This window comes from Saccostrea echinata, unplaced genomic scaffold (assembly GCF_033153115.1).
Source record: "Saccostrea echinata isolate AGI-Se365-2 ecotype Australia unplaced genomic scaffold, CSIRO_AGI_Sech_v1 ptg000054l, whole genome shotgun sequence".
In the NCBI taxonomy this organism is placed as follows: Eukaryota; Metazoa; Mollusca; class Bivalvia; order Ostreida; family Ostreidae; genus Saccostrea; species Saccostrea echinata.
In genome coordinates, this window is record NW_026889803.1 from 33893377 (window position 1) to 33914615 (window position 21239).

Genomic DNA, 21239 nt, shown 5'->3' on the forward strand with positions numbered 1-21239 from the left:
TTTTGTTTATCATAATTTCATAAATTTCAATTATGATAACTTTACTCTAAACACTAAATTCACAAAATGAATATAATTTTTACATATCTGAAGCTGTAGGCATTCTGCACGCCTTCTTCACCCATCTCCTTGTTATTTGGTAACAAATGTAGGCACAGCGGAAGCAATTTCAGTTGGGGAGGGCAAATATTTTCAGTGGAGGGGGGGGGGATACCGAAAAATATAAAATTCTTTTGACAAGCAAAGAAACAAAAAAAAAAGATCCTTAAACGTTATATTATTGAGGGGCACAAGCAAATAGTATAGCTACAGCGTGTACATATACATGTATGTTTCTATAGTATTCTATATATCGGCACAATTATTGATTGGGAGGGACAAGACCCTCTCATGGCCCCGGTTCCTACGGCCATGAAATGCAAGTGTTATATGTCACATCCTGGCACAATCAGTTGTTTTTGAAAGAACTATTATATTAATTATTGTATGTTAACATATCGATAATTTTACATGTACGTGTCATCATGTTATTTTTGTTATCTTGTATGGTAACCTATATACATGAATATGATAGGCAGAAATAAACGTATATACTGTTTTTGTATATTATTTTTGTTTTTTACACTTAGCAACCATGCATATTGCATTGTTTAAGAAAGTGAGGGCAGTCGAAGAAATAAACATGCAGAAACAAAACACTGCAAAAAACGAATATAGGCCGCTACATGTATGAAAAACAGATGGGATAGAGGGTAACCACAAAAAAGGGTTAAGAAGAAAAGTAGTCACAATAGTGGTGGGGGTTAATTTCGACTGAGATTCGGCTAAGCTGGATATTTGGACTGACGATATCATTGTCACGATAGAATTGTCAGAAATGACTGCCAAATGAGATCGGGATCGTAGTCTATAAAATAGTTCGTTACCCCTCAGACCTTTTCACTGTAAATTAACGGAAATGACCAAGAAGTAACGAATGGTGGCAAAAATGTCAGCTTTCAGTTTCACAGACAAGTTTGTATTTCCACCCGATTTTGATGCATTGTAAGTGTTCTCTTATGTATTTTTAAATAAACACTGATTGGATTACCAATAAGTTTGTAACAGCTATGTAATAATAATTATCATACCTCTGTGTTTCTTTTTTTCAACAAAATCTAACGACATCACATAGGTCTCATAAATATACATAATAAAAACCATTTCAAAATCCAGTAGTGAAATATAACGTGTGCATTGATATTTATAGAGTTTGAAATAACCAATCTCGAAGAAGTAAATAAATTTGATTTCATTTAATGTAAATACTGCAGTCATAGTTTACTTTTTATTCTTGCTCAACCTATTGACAGTCGACTTCTTATTTCACAGGAGTGTACCAAATTCGGAAAGTAAGGTTTGTGTAATATCTGTCATTGGCAAGAGTGCGTACCATACTAATGCCTCCAAAGCATCAGCACTCAATCATATTTTGGACAGGGATGTTTTCAAGGTAACTGGGAGGAAATTATTTCAAATGATGAAGGTTTTTTTTTAGATTTAGAGAGAATTAGAGAGCTTTAGAGAGAGTACATGTAGTTTGCCAACAGCAACCTACATAGTATTAAAGTACAATACTTAACTTCTGTTTATTAATGATCAGAGAATTTCATTTTTAGTGTATCCCAAAAGAAGTAGATGATACTATTACTAAGGTACACTTTGAGGTTTCATATTTTTTTTCTAATACTGTATGTCCATTTTAGCCCCATTTTTTTTTTATTTTTGACTTGAACAATTAGAAACATATTATAAAATGCAAGCAATAATTGTTCTGCAATTTAATTTTAATTCATAGTTTTGGTTTTTATCAAAAAGCTTGAATATTGCAAAAAACATGCCTCATGATTTTACATAACTACACTGCCATAATATCACAACATTTACTGCATTCTTTCCTTACTTTTTTCTAGGGAGATGTGGAGTGTTTCTATGATGTAGAGAATCAGGTCATCTTTTTACATCTAAGGTCTCTAAATGATGTTTACAGAGTTGCTTCTCTTTGTCAGAGACTGGTTTCAGAAAAATCATCAAAAGTAAGTACTGCTGCCGAGCTGTCATTTCAATTTCTTGAATCGGATATTTATCACTGTTTATCATTCTAAAAATTTCTTTCTTTTATTAAACTAATTTTGAAAGCAAATTTAATTTCTTCTCTCTCCAAGAAGAAATTATGAATTTTACATAGTTTTTCTGAACTTGTAAAAGCTTTTTATGTCTTAATTCACATTCATCATACATGAGCATGTTAAAGGGTTTTTATCACATATCTAAATTTCTTAAAAATGAAACACTATTATATTCTTGAAACATATAATTATTGTTTAATTGTGAAATAATTTAAAAACGGGCGTAATTATGTGATAAAACACCCGTAATATAGGGTTTTCGATGTAAAGATCTCCACTAATTAGATAGGGGTCACGTGGTACTAGATTTTAACGTTAAATAAATAGACTTCATAGGTGTCAATGGCCGATTAGTACTCGTTAAGCTTATCATAAAAGAAAATAAATTGAATAGATTTTTACGTTCAATAAATAGACTACTCAATATATCCGGTTGAAATTTTGACATCAACCATGTTCCTTTGGTTAGGGACGGTCAATCTTTTATGTATGAACGTCTAGCAGAAAGAAATAACCAGAAAATATGGAGAGGTCACTGAAGACGAAGCCATTTACAACTTGGGACTTCGACTAAATTTAATGAATATTACTTAATAAGTTTAACTTTGTAAATATTTATAAATATGGGAATTTTAAATTCTCCTTCATTTTTAAAATTACTTATATATAAATAAATGCTGCATATTTTCTATCTGTTCCAGCACTGAATATCATGTCAGTACTAGAAATGACACTTCTTCAATGGTGCCATATGTCATTACGAAGTTCACAACATTCCTACTAAGCCTAGATTCTGTGCGACTTTTAAAAATTGCATGTTGGTCATTTACTTTTTTTTTTAAAAAAAGGTATCTTTTCCTTAAAATATTTCATACTACAATTCGTGATAGGGCATAAATGATTTTTCTGAATGGAGTTAAACGCCGTAGTGTTTGCAGAAAAAGGCTCCTGTTTCATCTCTCAACCAAGTCCAGGAAATGTAAAAAAAAATCTTCCTAAAACCTTTCTTTTGCACATTTGTGCATCCTAAAGCCACAAATTATACCTTACTAGCTTTCAACTATCCAATTATCACTTAATTATTTTCTAACAAATGAGCCCTTTTGTATACACAATAAGTACTTCGCTTGACCAGGATTGACACCTATGACGTCAGAGCAATGGCGCGTAACATCGGCAATCTAAATATGCATATTGAGAAATTCAAACTTTGAATTGCTGAAACATCAAAAATATTAATTTTCTAACAAAGAATTTTAAACATATGATTTAAATAACATGTAAGCTTTGTCATATCAAAAAAATTTGAGACGTGATAAAAACCCTTTAATGTCTACATGTATTTCATGTCTGACTTTGAATATATTAGTGTCTTCTTTTAAAATAATTAATAAATACATGTATTTAGTATTTTTTTTTCCATGGAAAATGTCTCTAAAATGGTTTTAATATAATATTACGTACTCTGAAATTTCTTTGTGACAGGATTTTTTCTTCCTGTGGCAGAAAGAAGAATTTAGAATAGCTAAAACACTCTTATGGATGTTTGGAGTTTCTCATCTATTATTGGTATGTTTTGTTCTAATGTCTTTGCACACACTACCATTTTCATAAATATTTTAAAATTCCACAAAGAAATTTAGCTTGTCTTATCTTATACAAAGAATTTGCAGTTTCATGGTAATTTTTAATATGTTTCAGTTATCTCATCCAGGAAGCACATTCGATGTTACTTTTGTGAGACTGTTTAGAACCCTAGACAGTATTAGGTAAAGGTTTTTTTTTAGCACCAGGGAAAGATGGATTTTTGCATGCTTAAGCTGTATTTTACATTCTTTGGTGGAAACAATGGAATTATATCATTAACATTTCAGGCTTAAGTTACAGCACAGTGTTTCTGATCAGCTCCATGGACTGCCAATCTCCAAAGACTGGTCCTACAATGGAAGACCATGTTCCCCCCGAGTACTGTTTATCTTTGAGTCCTGCTGTTTTGAATCCAGTACAGAGGACTCAGAATCTGGAACTAAAGGGAGATTATTGGTATTTATGTCCTTTATTCATGAATTTCACATTACTTTTTAAAATTATGAAATAATTGGGCATGAAATCAGGTAATACATGTACTATACATGTATAAATTTGATCTGATATGAATTTCTATATTATCTGTTACACAAAGAGTTATCAATTTTTTCCTCAACTTTTGAGCAATCTGAATTACATTTTCACTTTCTAAAGAGAGTTTTATTATGTTGTTGTTATCTTTGTCTGTCCATCACTCTTTCTTGTCATTTTTATAATTTTAGAGGTACAGTTGAACTTCGGTATCTCGAACACCGATATCTTGAATACCATTTATATGTCGAAGTGATTTGGAAGTCCCAACCACTTATTCTTTAAGTATTTTACCCTCGATATCTCGAATCATTGGATATCTCGAAGTTTTTCCTCGGTCCCATCGAGTTCAAGATAACGAGATTTGACTGTACTTAAAAATTTATTTAGTAGGGATTTAATCAATAAACCTGTATATTATGATTTTTTATTGCCCAATACACATTGTGATAGTCTAATTAGTATGTATTACTATGTAATAGTAAATTCTGGAAATAATTAATTTTTTGGTTCAAACCTTGAAATACATTTACCAGAATTGTAAAATATGTTGCAAAACGGTAAAACAATGACATCCTAACATTGAAACATGCTTTATTAATGTGTAAATAAAAATGAAAACAATGAAGTTATATTTTTCGCATTAAACATGTATTTGTTTAAAAAAAATTATGGAAATTCATTTGAAATCTAAGCAAAAATTGCTTGTAAAATGATATTATCTTGATATTTTTGGGAAAAAAAATCATGATTTATTATGAAACAAACGTTATGGCAATACCAATCCCTATCATTTAAGCATATGATTGGCATGGTCATGTAATACATGTACTACATGTAGATATGCAATAGGGTTTTGAAATTTAAGTCTTTGGCACCAGGGTCACTTTGAAGGGGTTTCATTTAAAAATTAAGCCTGCACAGTCACTGGAATTTCTTCTACATTACAAAAAATTGGAGAAAAAAAACTCTCTTGCATAATGATTAGCTATGGCCTGAAGCTGTGCAGTAAGATTTCCAAATATTTATATCTGTCTCGGAGCTTGCCTGCAATTAACGTTGAACAAACTTGTCTATACACGTACAATGTATATTGAATCAGGAATTGCATATTAGTAATAATGATTCAGATAATATATAAACATTTTCCAGATGAGTGACCAAATATTAATTTCTGAGAGAGATTCATTATATAAAACATGAAGAAATTATAGACCCTGATTGAGGGATACCATCAACTAAAATTGCAATTCCTTACACACTTATGACCAATGTTTTGGTACTTATGTTACTTATAACTGAAACATAAGGAAGTCTTGCATATCTAAAGTTGAATCTGAACTACATATGGAATCTTTCAAACCCCACATGGATCTAATAAAAGGAACTTTTTTTCCCTAAAATCAAATGGCCTTTCACTATATTCAAACAGCAGGGTAAGTACTGTTATTCCTGTCAGTAATTTCTATTTTAAAGTTATAATTATTACCATTTTAGAAAGGTTCCCCCATCAAAAAATTACAACATGCCATAGAAGACCAAATCTACAGAATACTGAGAAAATCTAGAGTTATTACAAATATCAGGTTAGAATAATTGTTGTTCTGAATAATTCTTAAATCTAAAGTATTTTACAGCTAAATCAAAACTGAAAATAATAAAATATTTATGTTATTTATTCATACAGCCAATTGGCTGGAATGATAAACTTTGAAAGTTAAAAAAAATTACTGATTTCAAATGTCATTAATATTTTTTCTTGAGTAAGTGTGCTCAATTCTCAAGCACATTTTTTTGTACAGCAACAACTCACTATTTGCTGTACCAGCCAATCAGGAGTTTGTGTATGTCCATACTGAAAGGTCAGAGGTTACAGACCCAGTGGCATACTATCTGGAACAGCTGCGTTTGAATAGCACAATCGTCAAGGATTCTGGTAAGATAAATATTACTACTGACATGATAATTAGTGTAAATGTGTATAAATTGTAACCTATTTTTTAAAAAAAATTTTAGATAGTTTTTGAATTGTGTGTCCTTTAAAAGTAAATTATTCCTATTATACAGTAAAACTTGTCTAATCCAAACACCACCTATTCCAAAGAAGTTGGCCGGATTAGACAACATTCCAGATTAGACAAGAATATTAGCAATTAAATTTATTGAAAGGCACTTAAAGATTACATCGTATTTGGCAAGGTTTCGGAATACACAACATCCAGATTAGACAAGTTTCACTGTACATGTACATATTTCTTTTTTACTTTAATTAACTTAATGCAAAACATTTCAGATACATTTGTATTTATTTCTTTTTGTAACATAAAATATGGTGAAAAGATTTCTCAAAGGTGTTAAACTGTTCTTTGAATATTTTTGTGTATATTGTACATATCCCAGTAAGTAATCAGAGCACTCACGGGGTCTCTCTTCAAATTACATTTGTAGCTAACTACTAGATGTCTAAGAGCATGATGTTACTTTTCAAGTTCATGCAGGCTTTTTATTTTAATTGTGTCATGTGGCATGCTAGACAGTTCTTAAAACATACCAAAGAAAACCTCACTGATACATTTAGTAGATTAGTATCCTTTATAAATTTACATGTATTTGAGTGATTGTCATATAATGTACAGGAAATAGAATAATACAGAATCTCACCCTCCTCTTAACACAAGATATAATGGTTCCCCAAATCTGGTAAATTCTCTGATATTTTGAACAATATGTTTAAGATCTACATGTACATCTTCATTAAAGTACATATCTAAAAATGGAATTTTTTGCTAAAGCATTCAGAATTTTTTTCAAAGAGCACAAAAGGGTTTATTTACAGTGCAGTATGTGTGATTTATTTTTTTTCAGTTTTCAGATTCATTCTTTTCAGATAAAAATGTTTGAGTGAGGCCAAAATAAGGAAAGAGTGTTTATTTTGATGAATACAGATTGTATTTCTATGGATCTTCATTTAAAGATTATTTACATTTTAGGAACTTTTTAGAGGCCATTTTATTTTAAATTAAAGGTTTGAAGCATCATTTACACCAGAATGTACTTTTGTACTTTAGATATATTAGAATGCCTACCAATGGGATTTAGACAAAGTTTTATTGCTAATAATTTGAGATCGGGATAATTAACAGACATTTTTGTATATATATTTAAGAAACATTTGTGGTACATTGCAGTTTTCTTACGAGAAACAGGTAATTCTTACACTCATGTAATTTGTTCTTTTAAGTTAAGCAATTAGATGCACTGTAAATTTTAAATAATTTTTTCTATTACATTGTGCATGTGCAGTATATCTTATTTATGTTGTTTGCATGGAAACAGATACATAATTTTTTTTTCAAGTCTCAAGTTAACTTCACTTTTTCATCAAAATTGATTCTTGTTTAAAAGTTTGTATTTGTAATTAACATGACAGAGGGACATTACATTAATTAGAAAATCAACTACTGGTGCAGGCTTTGCCAGTTGATTTGATATTTGGTATCTGGCAAATGTCAACATGCTCAGGAATTTTTTTTTTTTTTCAACTATAGTTAACCTTGCAGATCTTCTTTCACTAACATTAATCCATGTTCATTATATTCAACATTTCAACATGCTATGAAATTTAATTAAGATCATTTTTATGTACTATACTAGATATAATGTTCTATCGTTAAAATGATATTGTCCTACAAACCAGGTTTAATTGTGGTGAGGGCTTGTCCCAAGACACAGTTAGATTATTCTAAGTATATCATTACCCGAGCGTGTTTCTTATCTTTGCTCATTTCTTAACTTCAAGTCATGGGTAGAGAGATATGTCTCCCTAACCAGTAATTCATGATGTGTCATTATTTTTTGAAGATATGAAGTTCATCTGCTCCTTAGTGTTTCAGCTTTTGCATACCTATATTCAGTCGTCCAGAAAAGTAAATTTTCTAGAAATGTATGTGATCCATTATACACTTTCTGTTTCCTTCGTAATATGTAAGAATTTTAATGAGAGCACTTAAATCAATTGTGTAATTTGTAAGGTGGTGATATAAAATTTATAAAGTTGAATTCATGCTGTTGCAAATAGAGTTGCCAATTTTGCATGTATTTTCTCTGCCCAAGCAGCTGTAATTTAATTTGGTACTGCTTGGATGAGTCTGACTGTCAATAGCACAGCACATTGTAAACTTATAATTAGAAAGATGGAAATTTAGAATACATCCAATTGTAAATAGACTCACCTCATACCTCCATTGACTTTTCAAAAATGAAATACATATCTTGATGAACACAGCATTAGGAAAACAAGAGAAGGAAAATGTGTTAAAAAAAAATTACAATTGATATATAATTGTGAATCACTTGAAGAATAATTATGTTCTGTACATGTATCACATTCATATTGTGAAATGTATGGTATAAAAGTTGTAGTTTATTTGCAAATTTTATGTTGTTTTAAATGTATATTTTTTCACCAGGAGGCAAATTTGAAATAATATGAATTTATGTGTAGTTCTAATTGTGAATTTCAAGTGACCTGGTAGCCATGATTTAAAAAAAAAATGCACAATTGAACCTTTGATACAAGAGAAATAACTCTTCCATTTAAGCCAATGATTACCAGATAATTATTTAAACATCTAAGATTCATTTTTTTTGTTGATAGCTAGAAATCTTTTTTTCTTGATTCTTTCAACACCTATAGCTATACATGTATATATTATATACATGCCATTGTATCATATTATGTGTATGATAACTTTGGCAGCTTTTTTGCATTTCTTTTCATGAATGTTTGATAATTTTCATTTTGCCACCAATCTTGAACAATCTGCAGGTAACTTGTAGGTGTGAGTATATACCTTATAAATATTAATGAAATTTTATAAGTAATTTCTTACATTACCTACCAGTATCCTTTTTTTTTTTTATCTCAGATTCACCAAGGAGTCGTAGTTATCAAAGTAATAGAAAGGTCAATCAGGGTAATGGATCGTCAGGGTCAAGGTCATCATCCACAACTGCACATTCAAAAGGAGGCAACAGCTTCAAAGAGTTTCTATGGCAACACATTGAGATGGCCTTAGGGAGGGGTTTTGATGATAATGTTGGGAGAAATCCAGTTCCTTCTTTATTTGAGGTCTGTATGAATTTCCTTCATGAGGGATTTAGATTAAGGTAACTAAGTTGCACTACTAGTGGAGTGCCATGATTTGGTAGAAGAAATGGAATGTTTTGAAAGAAAAAATATGTTGGAAGATGAAAGTTGATTTTGGTTTTATGACACAGTGTCATGTGTTTTACTAGGTGACAGGTATTTTTACTTCTTAAGGACATACGCAACGTACCTTACCTACTGATAATTTTTCAAGATATTCTTAATTTAAGATTATAGTACCATCGGATGTTCGTAGACAAAAAATCAGCAGGCATTACCAGGGGTTTTGAAAAGATATCAATAAATGAAAATTCTTGTATAATTCAAAGAAAAATATACAAAAATTACTAAACATATATTCTAGATGTTTTGTTTATCCAGACTTATTCTAGAAGAAGTGTACAACAGCATATATAGACATTAAATGTAGCACTCGATTCCTTTAAGTATGGGAACTCTTCAACTCCAGGGAAAAAGACAATAAAGTTCAAACTACGTTGCGTATGTCCTTAACAAGATCTGTTCATTCAAGTAATTAAATTATTTCCAATTGAGACTACAGCTGCAGCTCTTTTTCTTTCAGACAGTAACAGCACAGACCTGGTTTATGGTGGCTGACAGGCTCTATCAATTCTATTTTGGAGATTCCATTGATGGAAAAGCCCAGGCTCATTTAAATACCCTTAAATCACTACTGGAGACAGATATAAGATTCTCTGAAAAGTAAGACATTTGTCTCATATTATACATGTACATGGAGGCTAAAGATATTACTATCTGTTTCTCACATTGTTAATTAAGAATTTTTATTATTTGTATAAAATTTTGTAGTCGCTGTAATAAAGTTCTACCCCTTGCTGAAGCTGCATACCAAGAAAGTCTACCAACCCACTATGTAACAAATTTCCATTTATCAAAGGTAAATTGATTCATGTACATAATGTACTTCGCTTCACCACCATTATGCACTACCAATATAGTATGTGATCTCAAAACAACTTTGTAGACATATACCATTTGAAGACATTCATATACTGAAGGATTTATGATATTACCCTGGGATCCAATTGACTTAAATGTATTCTCCCCATAGACCAAAAAACTAGATGGTTATTCATTATACAGTCAAAACTCAATATATCAAAGCCCATGGGTTTGAGAAAAAGAATCATATCAAATGAATTGAGATATCGAGGTTACAGGCCTGTAGGAAGCAATTTCAGTTTGGGGGGGGCACAGCCAAACATTTTTCAGTTGACAGTTGAGGGGGCACTACCAAATTTTTTTCTGACAAGCAAAAAAAAAAAAAAAAAAGTCAACTACCAAATATTCCTTGACAAGCAAAAAAAAAAAAAAAAAAAAAAAAAAAAAAAAAAAAAAAAAAAAAAAGGTCATTAGGCGGTTTTATTGAGAGGGCACAAGCTTATAGTATTTATGTATACTATAGTAATCTATATATCGGCAAAATTATTGGGGGGGCACAGCCCCCCCGTGCCCCCCCCCCCCCGGTTCCTACGGCCATGGGTTATTATACAGATAGGAAAAGTGTTGGGACTTTTAACTCACTTTGACATGTCCATGGTACTCAAGAGTTTAAGATGAAGTTCAAGTATTTTTACACTTTAGTATTCTAATTGAAAATGTTATATTTTATGAAAAGCATATATTTATTTTTCATATTTATTTAGTTTTGATGCATACACATGTACAAAACCACCTACTTCATATCATCACACAATTATTCATGTCAGTAAACAATTTACAATACCTAACTGACTTCAGAAATGACATTAAATCATTGTTGGTCTGTTGAAAAAAGGTCATTCTAATGCAACTGTTTTGTAAAACACATTTTGATTGACCAATGCACAAGTGTTAGAGGCAGTAAAACAATCATTAAGGTATGTCACTCGTGAAATTAATTATATCAAGGATTTTTTGAGAAGTATATTTTAGATAAGTACTCATTTAGGATGACTCAAAATCACAAAGAAAATTAGGGGTCAGTGTGCATCTTACTGAGCAACGGTACAATTAATTTGACCTTTTTGCACTTAAATTTTAATTCTTTGGTTAATCACTTTAATCTTTATCATACATGTATTTTATTAGATGTAATCATGGCAATATATAGAATCTTATTTTACCTAAAATAGTTTAAATAATATATATCATTGAACAAATCATGCAAATTATTGCGCATAAATCATTGTGTGACCTTTTTGCACTAAAAAAGTATCAAATTTAGGGTATTAAAAATCTAAATAGGCAATAAAATATTTTCTTGTATCAAACTTTTTATGACTTTAGTGCTGTTTGGTTTGAAGTACTGCATAGTTTAAAATAATGAAAGAAAAAGTTCGGGTCAGTGATGCAAATTTTGAGATATTGATCCAAATATGCGATTTTCGGGCAAAAAACTGTGTAAATTTTATCTTGACTTCTTTAGTATATTTTCATTTCTTGGCAAAGTCTGTTGAGTGAATTCTAAAATTTCTAAAAATATACATTGAAACCTATATCTAATATTTCTAGCATATAATAATGGAAAATATTCTCTGAGTAAAAATTTTTGGGGATAAAGTTCCAAGCTTGAAGATATTAATTATAACAAATGTGTAGATTTGAAGAATTTTCTTCTAAATATCCTTCCACCACAAAAAATAGTCTCCCATAAATCTTGTTTCTTTCTGACTTTGTGAGCAGTTTTTAAATTGAATATTGTATAATTTGCATTGTTTAATTCAAATATATGTTATAAAAACTGAATTGTAATGAATAGTTTTGAAGTCAAAGGTTCTGACCAAACTTTTCTTAAAAGCTGACGAGTGACATACCTTAAGGAGAGTGAAAGCTTTTGATTGTGACGTCACAATAAATCAATGTAAAAACACAAGGTTCCGTGACATATTTCATATAACAAAACTGAACAAAATAAGATGTAAACATCAAACAAAATCCATAAATTGCATTAGAATGAGAATAACTATCTTCTAATTTGGTATTTGCGACCGTTAATGCTGATTTTCTGCTTACGGGTCGCCGGTAAAACTCAGTTTGCGACCGTTAAATCATTATTAATGGTTGCAAAAACCAAATTAGAAGGTAGTTATTCCCTAATTTTATTACTTTGGATTAACATATATAGTGAATTTTGTAATATCGTATCATAAATAGTGAATTTTAACAAATGTTTCAAGAACAATATAAAGTGTGGCAATCAAATTTTTAGCCTCACACTTGCAACACAGATGTACTGTAAGTTACTTTTTGTTCTTGTGAACTTTATTTTTGTGTGATTATACACTAGACCATCTGCTCATGAAAATTTCATTCTTATGCATATTTTTATTATTTAAGATTATATACCACAAAAATAAAAATCTGTGAGAATTTTTTCTTGCTTAAGAATACCAAATTACTATCTCACAAAAATAAGGTATGACATTTGTGAAAATTTCCTGATCTACAGTGTGTACATGTATCTACACAATATTATTTAGATTGAAGTGTTTCATCTCTTGTTCTCAGTTAGCCCAGGCTCAGAGAGTATTCCACCAATTTGCCAGGGGACCAGCATGTGACAAGTATCTCAAACAACTGGAGCAGTCCTGTGAAAAGTTCTGGAGAAATGGCCGACAGCTGTGTGAGGAAATCAGTATCTTGTCTAACCACTGTGTCAATCCTGTAAGTAGTGGAGTTGTTCTCTTTTTGTTTTTATGTATAATGTAGATATATTTAAAAGAATTTGTACATGAAGGTCATGGGGCATTGACTTTTGAATATTTTTATATGTTTGATGCATTTTCAAACATTACATGTATATTTATAGATCCTAGTTTCGTCACTTACTTATTGAGATGTAATTTTGGAATTTTTTTTAACAAGATATGCTTCTTTGAAAATTTTAAAGGATATACATTGAAGATCTCTATTGAAATAAAAATCATAGTATTTGTTTCCCATATGTATATGTACTGCCTGGACTATAATTTTTCATTCATCTTTATCAGTATATTTTGTACTAAAATTTTAAAAAGTTTAAAGCAACAAATTCTTATTTCTAATGGTTTTCTTTGTCCCAGTAAATAAAAGTGAATATTAATTTTAACAATTTAAAATTCAGTGAATTTTACATCTTGTTTGACTATTAAAATCAAATCAGTGATGAATTGTATGGTGTATGAATTTATAGCTGCACAGACTTCCAGATGACCCAGAAACTGATGAAAATAGACATCTACCCATAATGACTCACTCTAGTCAGCTGAAGACAAAAGCTGCTTGTAACTGTGGCAGAAAGCAAGCAGACAAAGAGGACCCATTTGACCATAAGGTACTATAAAGTATATTTTGGTGATCAGGGTACACAGAATGTATACAATGTCATGCAGATAAACAAGTGATGAAATTTACATAGCAGTGTAAGAAATTCAATTCTTAAGTCTTTCAAGTATTACCAAATTGAACTTGGGTATTTTCAGCTGAAGAGTGGATTTTTGTTTATAAATGATAGTTCAAACAATTCTTTGTATATGTATCAAAGGTGACTTGTACAGGCACATGTAACATTACATGTACAAAAAAGACATATTGTGCAATTATATGTACAAGATTTATGAAAGAGCATCTTCAGCATTATTTTCATGTAAAAAAAAAATTGTAGTTGTACAGGTATGGTTACATATCATGTGAGTAAAATTCTTATTGTATAAATTTTCACAAGCTCAAGACCAGGCATCTTGACCAATTTTTGACAACTGTGACAGAATTTGTCAGTTATATTAGTTGCAAGATACAACTGTACTGAATCTAGTGCAATGTGGTGCAGAGCACATATATCAAATGAAATGAGATGAGATTCTTTTAAATGGAACATATTTATTTCCACTTCAGTATTTTATCATCTCTAATCAAATAATGTACCAGCCTTTAGGATATATCAATAGAATCGTGTTAATATGTACATGTACATACAGATGGTTATACATGTAGCGATCATGCTTATTATGAATTCACACCTATATTTCATTCCTCGTAATTTTTTGTGGCCTTATGTTTCAGCCAGAACCAAAAGGATACATTATGTTGATGATAAATTTTAAAGCATATTTTGAAGTGGTGTTTATTATGAATAAAAAAAATCCATCTCTAGCACCTTGCTATAAACATGCTTTACTTTACACAATCATGAAAAAGGGAAGATAAAACATCAGAAATAGTATGTGTGTAATTTGTTTAAGAATTGATGAATTACATTGTTCTAAATTGTAGTATGCCAATTTTGATTTCTTTGATGCCTTGGAAGCATCTTGTTGTGGAGAGCTGGAGCATATAGACTTACCCATATTTAAACCCAGCACATCTGATGCCAAGGCCAGCCTGGTTAAGCGGGCTCCCAGTCGAGAAGAAAAGAAAGAAAGTGTAATTCAAAAAGACACCCTCAAGCATGATATAGTCACTGGGATGGGTAGTCTTAGTCTGGCACTCAGTTTAGGTAAGAATTCTGTTCAACACAGTTGATTCCTCATGTTATGGTTGTAGAAAAAGTCAGAGTAGTGTTTTCATATGTAATTTTTATGAAAATTTCATGAAAAATAGATTTAGGGGAAATTCTAAAAAGGGTGTTCCTTAGACAATGTGGTTCTTGTGGATTAAGGGCAACTCATCCATTCTTCTGGATTAATGCTTTGTAGGGCACCACTGAGCAGTATAATACAGAATCAGATACCTCAGCATAAGCAGAGGATTAAGGTTTTGAGCAAATGACCTTGCTTTAGAGTTATCATGCACCTTCAGATTGTAAATGAGTAACTCATTGCATGTATCTCTTAGTGAACACTGTAGCTTAGTGAAGAACATTTTTATTCAAGGGACAAACAAGATTTTCAATTTATACTTTGACAGGTCAATCTGGTGGAAGTGAATTTCTCCCTCATCAGGATCATCACAGTGGAATAAGTACCACTGACCATTACACAAGTCACCAGAGTGACCAGGAGGGTGGGACAGATGAACATGAGGAAGGGTCAGGTGGAGCACACAGTGTGGATGTAGTGGAAGAAGAGGATGAGGATCATCTGGAAGATGCTGAACAGAGTCCTGATAAAGAGGAAGGAAGTGGAATAAGACAGGAAGTGGATGAATCTCAAAAGGAGGAAGAAGGGTCACCTAAACAGGAAGTGGATATCATGCCCAGCTCACCCAAGCAGGATCCAAGCTCCCAGAGGACGGAGCCAGAGATAACAATTAATTCTCAAAAAGCAGATTTAGAATCATCACAGAAAGAAGAAGTTCAATTAGGAAAATCCGTTCTTAAGAAAGGTTTGTCAATTATTTAAATGTCTGGTGTTATAACATGTCACTAACAATATGTTGTTTGTCCACCAAAAGAAAACAAAACTTGATTGATGAAGGGAATAAGAATGCAGATTAGATACTTATTAAGTAATGTCCAAGAAAAAAAGAATGTTAATTTATAAATGTTAATTTATAAATTGTTATAACTTTGTATTGAATAGGTGGAAGTGAAACTTTGATTAATATTTATTGTTTAGGGTTTATTGACCCTCTAATAAGAGAGATAACTCTCACTGGGATGAATAATATTTATTTTGTGTTAACAGTTGTAGAGCTCGACGAGGCAGGCACTATGAGGCAGCATTCCACCACAGAGTACCTGTATGGAATGATTCACTCAGATTCTCCCCCACATCTCCTCCCAATGTTTCCCTCCTGGAACATTTGTTGTCTGGGAAAATCCAGCATGTATAATCATAATTCAGGTATTGTAAGAAGGAATTCGAAGTAATAATTGTTGAGGATTTTGAAAGTGAGTTGTAGAATACAACAAGTGAATGAAGTGATAGGATTTTGACATTTTTATTGAGCATTTGATGAAAATCCAAATGTGACTCTTTGTTTTTAGAAGGTATTTTGTGTTAGGGTATCCTTGACCTGAAATTCCAATGTATTTTATCAGTTTTTGAAATCCAGACAATTGATTTTCAGGATTAGATTTGCCAGGATTTTTACATGGAAGTAATTTTCTATTACCATGGGATATTACGGTAAAGGCAGAAAAGGACAAGTGGCCATCAATAGGGGAAACAACGTCAAGGAAAGGAAAACAGAAAAAGAGCAATAAAGGTATTACTGTAATGTATGGATAAGCTGGTGCACTCACATCAGTACACCAGCAGGATTCGAAGCATTTAATAAGCATTTATGCACAATGAACTATAAGTCCATATTTTTTATTTATTAAAGAGCTAGCTTCACTTTATGCATAAAATGGCCCTGTAGATATACCAATTTATTGACTAACAGTTTATCTTCCATTTTAAATATCAAGGTAAAGTAGAGACTTAGTACTTTCATTTCCTATTAAAAATTTTCTTCTTAAAGCCAAGGTCTTGGAAAACAGGCTTCATGGAATTGCAATGTTCTTGAATTTTAAGGAAAACAAGTATATTAGGGTACTTTCACAGAAGAGAAATAATATGAGCGCACCCTCTGATCTAAAAAATAAAACATGTTTTGTAATCCTCAGAAATAGTTCTATCATTTGATAGTTGCATATTTTAGATCAGAGGTTGCGCTCTATATTAAATATCAAAAAATGGCTTTAAAAATTGGCTGTTTTTGTAGAATTTTTCAGGATATGAGGAAAATGACGCATTTCATGACGTCATAATGCATTGACTAGCCAGAAAATTACGTAATTTTTGATAGATACGCAGTCACCAAAGATCTAAATGATATTTAATGTATTGCCAACTAAAACCAAGCAATTTCAGTTTTTCTGAAATTCACAGGGCCAAAAAAGGCCCTAAGTGAACCTTGTTCTTTGATATACAGTGTACAGTGTACATGTATGTGTTCAATTGTGTGTATCACTTGTATGAATGGTTTTGAAATATAAATTGATAAGTATCAAAAAGTCCATTTGTACATATATATATATATATATATATATATATATATATATATATATATATGTATATATATATATTAATATTTCTTCACTTAGGGCAGTTATGTTAGTTTAAGAGTTGTTGTAAATGTGCTGTATAAATAAAAATTAATTTCGTTACAACGTGTATTGGTAACGATCCTCTAATAATACTAATGTCCAAATAACTGTATCTCACTTTCATTCTCATTGACTGTGTAGTGTAGGGTAGCGCCGCGAGAATTCCATCGGCATCAAAAGCAAGTTTTTTGACTTGCCTAGATAGCCGAGCGGTCTAGTGCACTGTTCCTGTACTGCTAGGAGACAGATTCCGTAGGTCGAGAGTTCAATCCCGGGCTGGGGCGGAAGTGGCTATCCTTGTAAAAGTGAATTTCTTTGTGCTTTCTGTATATATATATATATATATATATATATATATATATATATATATATATATATATATATATATATATATATTTATATATATATATATATATATATATATATATATATATATATATATATATATACATATGCACATGTACTATATTTCCTATGAATGTGAAATTTTAATAATCTGTCAATAGATTTATTTTGTAGAGGTTGGAGAAGTCAATTTGAGGATCTACCTAGGAGATGAATATGAGTGTCCTCGAGGACACCGTTTTTTCTGTAGCGGTCCCGAGAAGGTCATTAAGGTTTCCAGTTCCAGCACAGTCAAGGTCAGATGTGATGTCAGCATTCTCATTGGATGTTATAATTGCTATAGAAATATACAATAATATTTTTATAAGTGTTGTGAATTTTATTTTTGCAGGATAATGCCACCAAATTAGTCAGCTTGGATATGCCATTGTATTGTCCATGTCCTCAGTGCAGGTAAGCTTAGGTATATGGAAAAGGGAGTTTAAACTTTGATGTTAACATTTCTCTGGAACTCAGCTGTTGGAAATTGTTTTAGTAGGATGGAACAGTACTACTTTTTAAAACCATCAGCTGTGAAAGACTCATGTACCAAGAAGGTTTAATTTTTTGCTTAATTACGTTGACAAATAGAAAAATAAATATTCAATAGTAAACATCTGTGTAAAGGTTATTTGAGAGCTCTTTAACAGTGTGATTTTAAATATCCCCCTTGATATGTAATACTACTTGTTAAAATGTATTATCATGACATCAAGCTTTAGCTTGCGGAGCATCTAGTATTCATGCAGAAATAATTCCTTTTTACCTCAGCATTCAGTTATTTAGGCAATTTCCTCCGCTAGACTAAAACGTCCTTAACTTTTTCAATAAAACTTTGAAGAAATGCTTATTTCTTAAGATAAAAATTAAAATAATCTATATTTAATAAGAACTTCAAAAGAAAAAATATATTTTGAACTTCCATGATTTAAACTTACTGATGGATCTCAAATGAACTGATGACATATTTATGCTGTTTCCTTTTGTAAGAGCTAAGCTACCATTAATCTCAGCGAGATTCGCCCAGATAAAAATTTTGGACAGACGTCTCTTACGAGAGGCCAAAATTTTTAGTCTCGACGAAACTCGCTGAGATTAAGCTACCATATCATTTTTAAAAAAAAACTTATCTGATCCCATTGTTGAGTACAAGTTGTAAACTTAATACATTCAAGACATGAAGAAACAATGCTTATATATTGATTAATAGAGGCATTTTGATTGAATAATACTGAAATGAAGCCTTTTTAAGATCTTCAGTTCAGAGTTAAGATTTAACACCCTTGAACTTTGTTTACTTTCGGAGGTGTCAGGTAAATTCAGACCCTTTCAAATTCAGACTGGTGTATTCGGTTCCCCACTCCAAATGTTGATATTTTTGCCACAATGTATGCCACAATTTAATCTTATTTGTATATTCACAAGCTTAGACTTTAAGTAAATTTAAAAATTCTTTGGTGAGTTGCTTTTGAAGTCCTTCAGGCTTTTGATTGAAATAAACAAATGTGATATTTTATACACATATAGTTTGGTCAATCAATTATGACAGATTTGAAGACAATTGACAATGTCTTGTTTTCTCGCTCTTTATTCATATTGATTTGTTGTGGTGGTGAAATTTAATTTCTTTTTTTCAACTTCTTAAGAAAAAAAAATTCTCCTTACTCCAGTACAAAAGTTCATCACAGTTGCAGTCCTTTACAAAACAGCTTTGACCTTATTTCCTTTTATGCATTTATATAAAAAAGATAGACACCAACTCATTGATATTAATTGAATTTTTTTTTAACAAAACAGATAAACAAACAGCAAATTAATTATTCTTTTTAAAGACTTTGTCATTGAATTGACAGAACTATCTCTTATAAATGTCATATTTTTGATTTTGTAATTTTCATGAGAGTGGCTGCAGATTGTGTTCAGGGATGGTGTGGCAAAGCTTAAATAATTCCTGTATCTTTTCAGAAGCACAAAGGGATATGTAGCACAACTGATGAGGGTGTATGTATCCACTCCAGAGGGACCAGTAAGAGTAACAGTTGACCCCAATATTCAGCCCTCAGCCCCGCCTTGTCCAGTCTTCACTATGGGAACAGAAAACCCTGTAGAACTGCCTGCTGGAACTCTCTGGGTCGTAAGACTTCCGTATCCTTCATTTGATCAAGATATCTTTATTTGTCTGCAATTTAACATATGTGTATTGAACTTGCAGCTGACAATCTCCTTCTTGGCCTACTTTTCATAAGTTTGATAATTATTTCATTTAATTAAAATCAGTCTTATAATTAAAATAATACATTTAAAAACTCTTAGCCTGTAGGATAGCAAATCCTCATTAAAATGTATAAATAATTTTTATAAGTGTTATATAATTATTATTCTAATTATGTTATTCTAATTGCATAGAAAATGCCTGCTTAGTTGTGGGAGTGACAGTTAATGGTGTTAAGCTTAAAATCTAGGGTAATGTGTTGTGTTACATATTTAATGTTTTCCTTAATGACACCAGACATATTTACATGGGTGACCATGGACCCTATACCATACCAACAGACTCCCAGCACATGCAGTTCTGTCGAATGCTGAAGGGAGTTTTCAGCTTCAGAGACCTGAACAAAAGTCCATGAGTCATTCGTCTTGATTAGTGCTTGATGGATGTGTGCTGTATGACTGTTTCAGGGTGCAATAAATGTGTGTACAAATAATTGTGGTTGATGATTCATTTTTATCCTATAAAGTAATCTTTGATGATGCCTCATTCCAAAGTAGTTAGAACAGAAGTATTTAGATAAGAAACTGGGAAAGAATTTGTTTTTACTGTCACAACTGAGTTATTGCAGTATGGTAGTCTTGGTCTTTGTAAGCAGAAACAAATCTATTGTATCTATGGTGTAATTTATTTGCTTTAGTTTTTGGTATGCTTTCTGTTCTCCAACTTGACTGAATAACAAATCAACAACCTCGCAAAAATAAATGCAATTTTTATACCCCCTCTTCCCCACAAACGAAGTTTTGGAGGGGGGGATATTGGAATCAGCATGTTGTCTGTCCATCCATCTGTAGACGTGATTTTGTCCAGACCTTTTCTAGGAGATTATTTCATGGATTTGTATGAAAATTTGTACATTTCATTCTTCACTATATGAAGGTGTGCACCTGGTATTTTCATTATGATTTGATAATTTTTCGGCATTTTACAGGTGGTTTTTTTTCTTCATTTTTATTGACTAAGTCATTTTGAGTTCGTGTAGGTTTGAGACTTAGAATCTAGAACTGCCAGTTGGTACATCTTTATAAAAATGTGAATTGCAGCTTAAAACTACTCATTAAAACTCAAAAAATCACCAAAAATTAAAAAAAAAGTTTTTTGGTAGATAATCCATAC

The 21239-nt window shown here is 31.4% G+C and overlaps 1 protein-coding gene across 2 annotated transcripts; it reads left to right on the forward strand.

The window, feature by feature from the left end:
* The first annotated feature begins 963 nt into the window (after nucleotides 1-963).
* On the forward strand, nucleotides 964-20559 carry LOC133205600 (nonsense-mediated mRNA decay factor SMG8-like). 2 transcript variants are annotated; one of them, XM_061341436.1, is made up of 23 exons: nucleotides 964-1044; nucleotides 1372-1492; nucleotides 1659-1694; nucleotides 1953-2075; nucleotides 3654-3737; nucleotides 3870-3937; nucleotides 4043-4211; nucleotides 5784-5872; nucleotides 6089-6222; nucleotides 7475-7492; nucleotides 9215-9417; nucleotides 10019-10158; nucleotides 10267-10354; nucleotides 12967-13122; nucleotides 13631-13771; nucleotides 14710-14932; nucleotides 15343-15759; nucleotides 16062-16220; nucleotides 16447-16584; nucleotides 17990-18111; nucleotides 18207-18268; nucleotides 19820-19999; nucleotides 20364-20559. In XM_061341436.1, the coding sequence occupies exons 1-23, from the start codon at nucleotides 977-979 to the stop codon at nucleotides 20479-20481; spliced, it is 3057 nt and encodes a 1018-aa protein (XP_061197420.1). In that variant the 5' UTR covers nucleotides 964-976; the 3' UTR covers nucleotides 20482-20559. The 2 variants fall into 2 exon arrangements, with proteins under 2 accessions (XP_061197420.1, XP_061197421.1); XM_061341437.1 differs by lacking the exon at nucleotides 7475-7492.
* The last annotated feature ends 680 nt before the right edge of the window (nucleotides 20560-21239 follow it).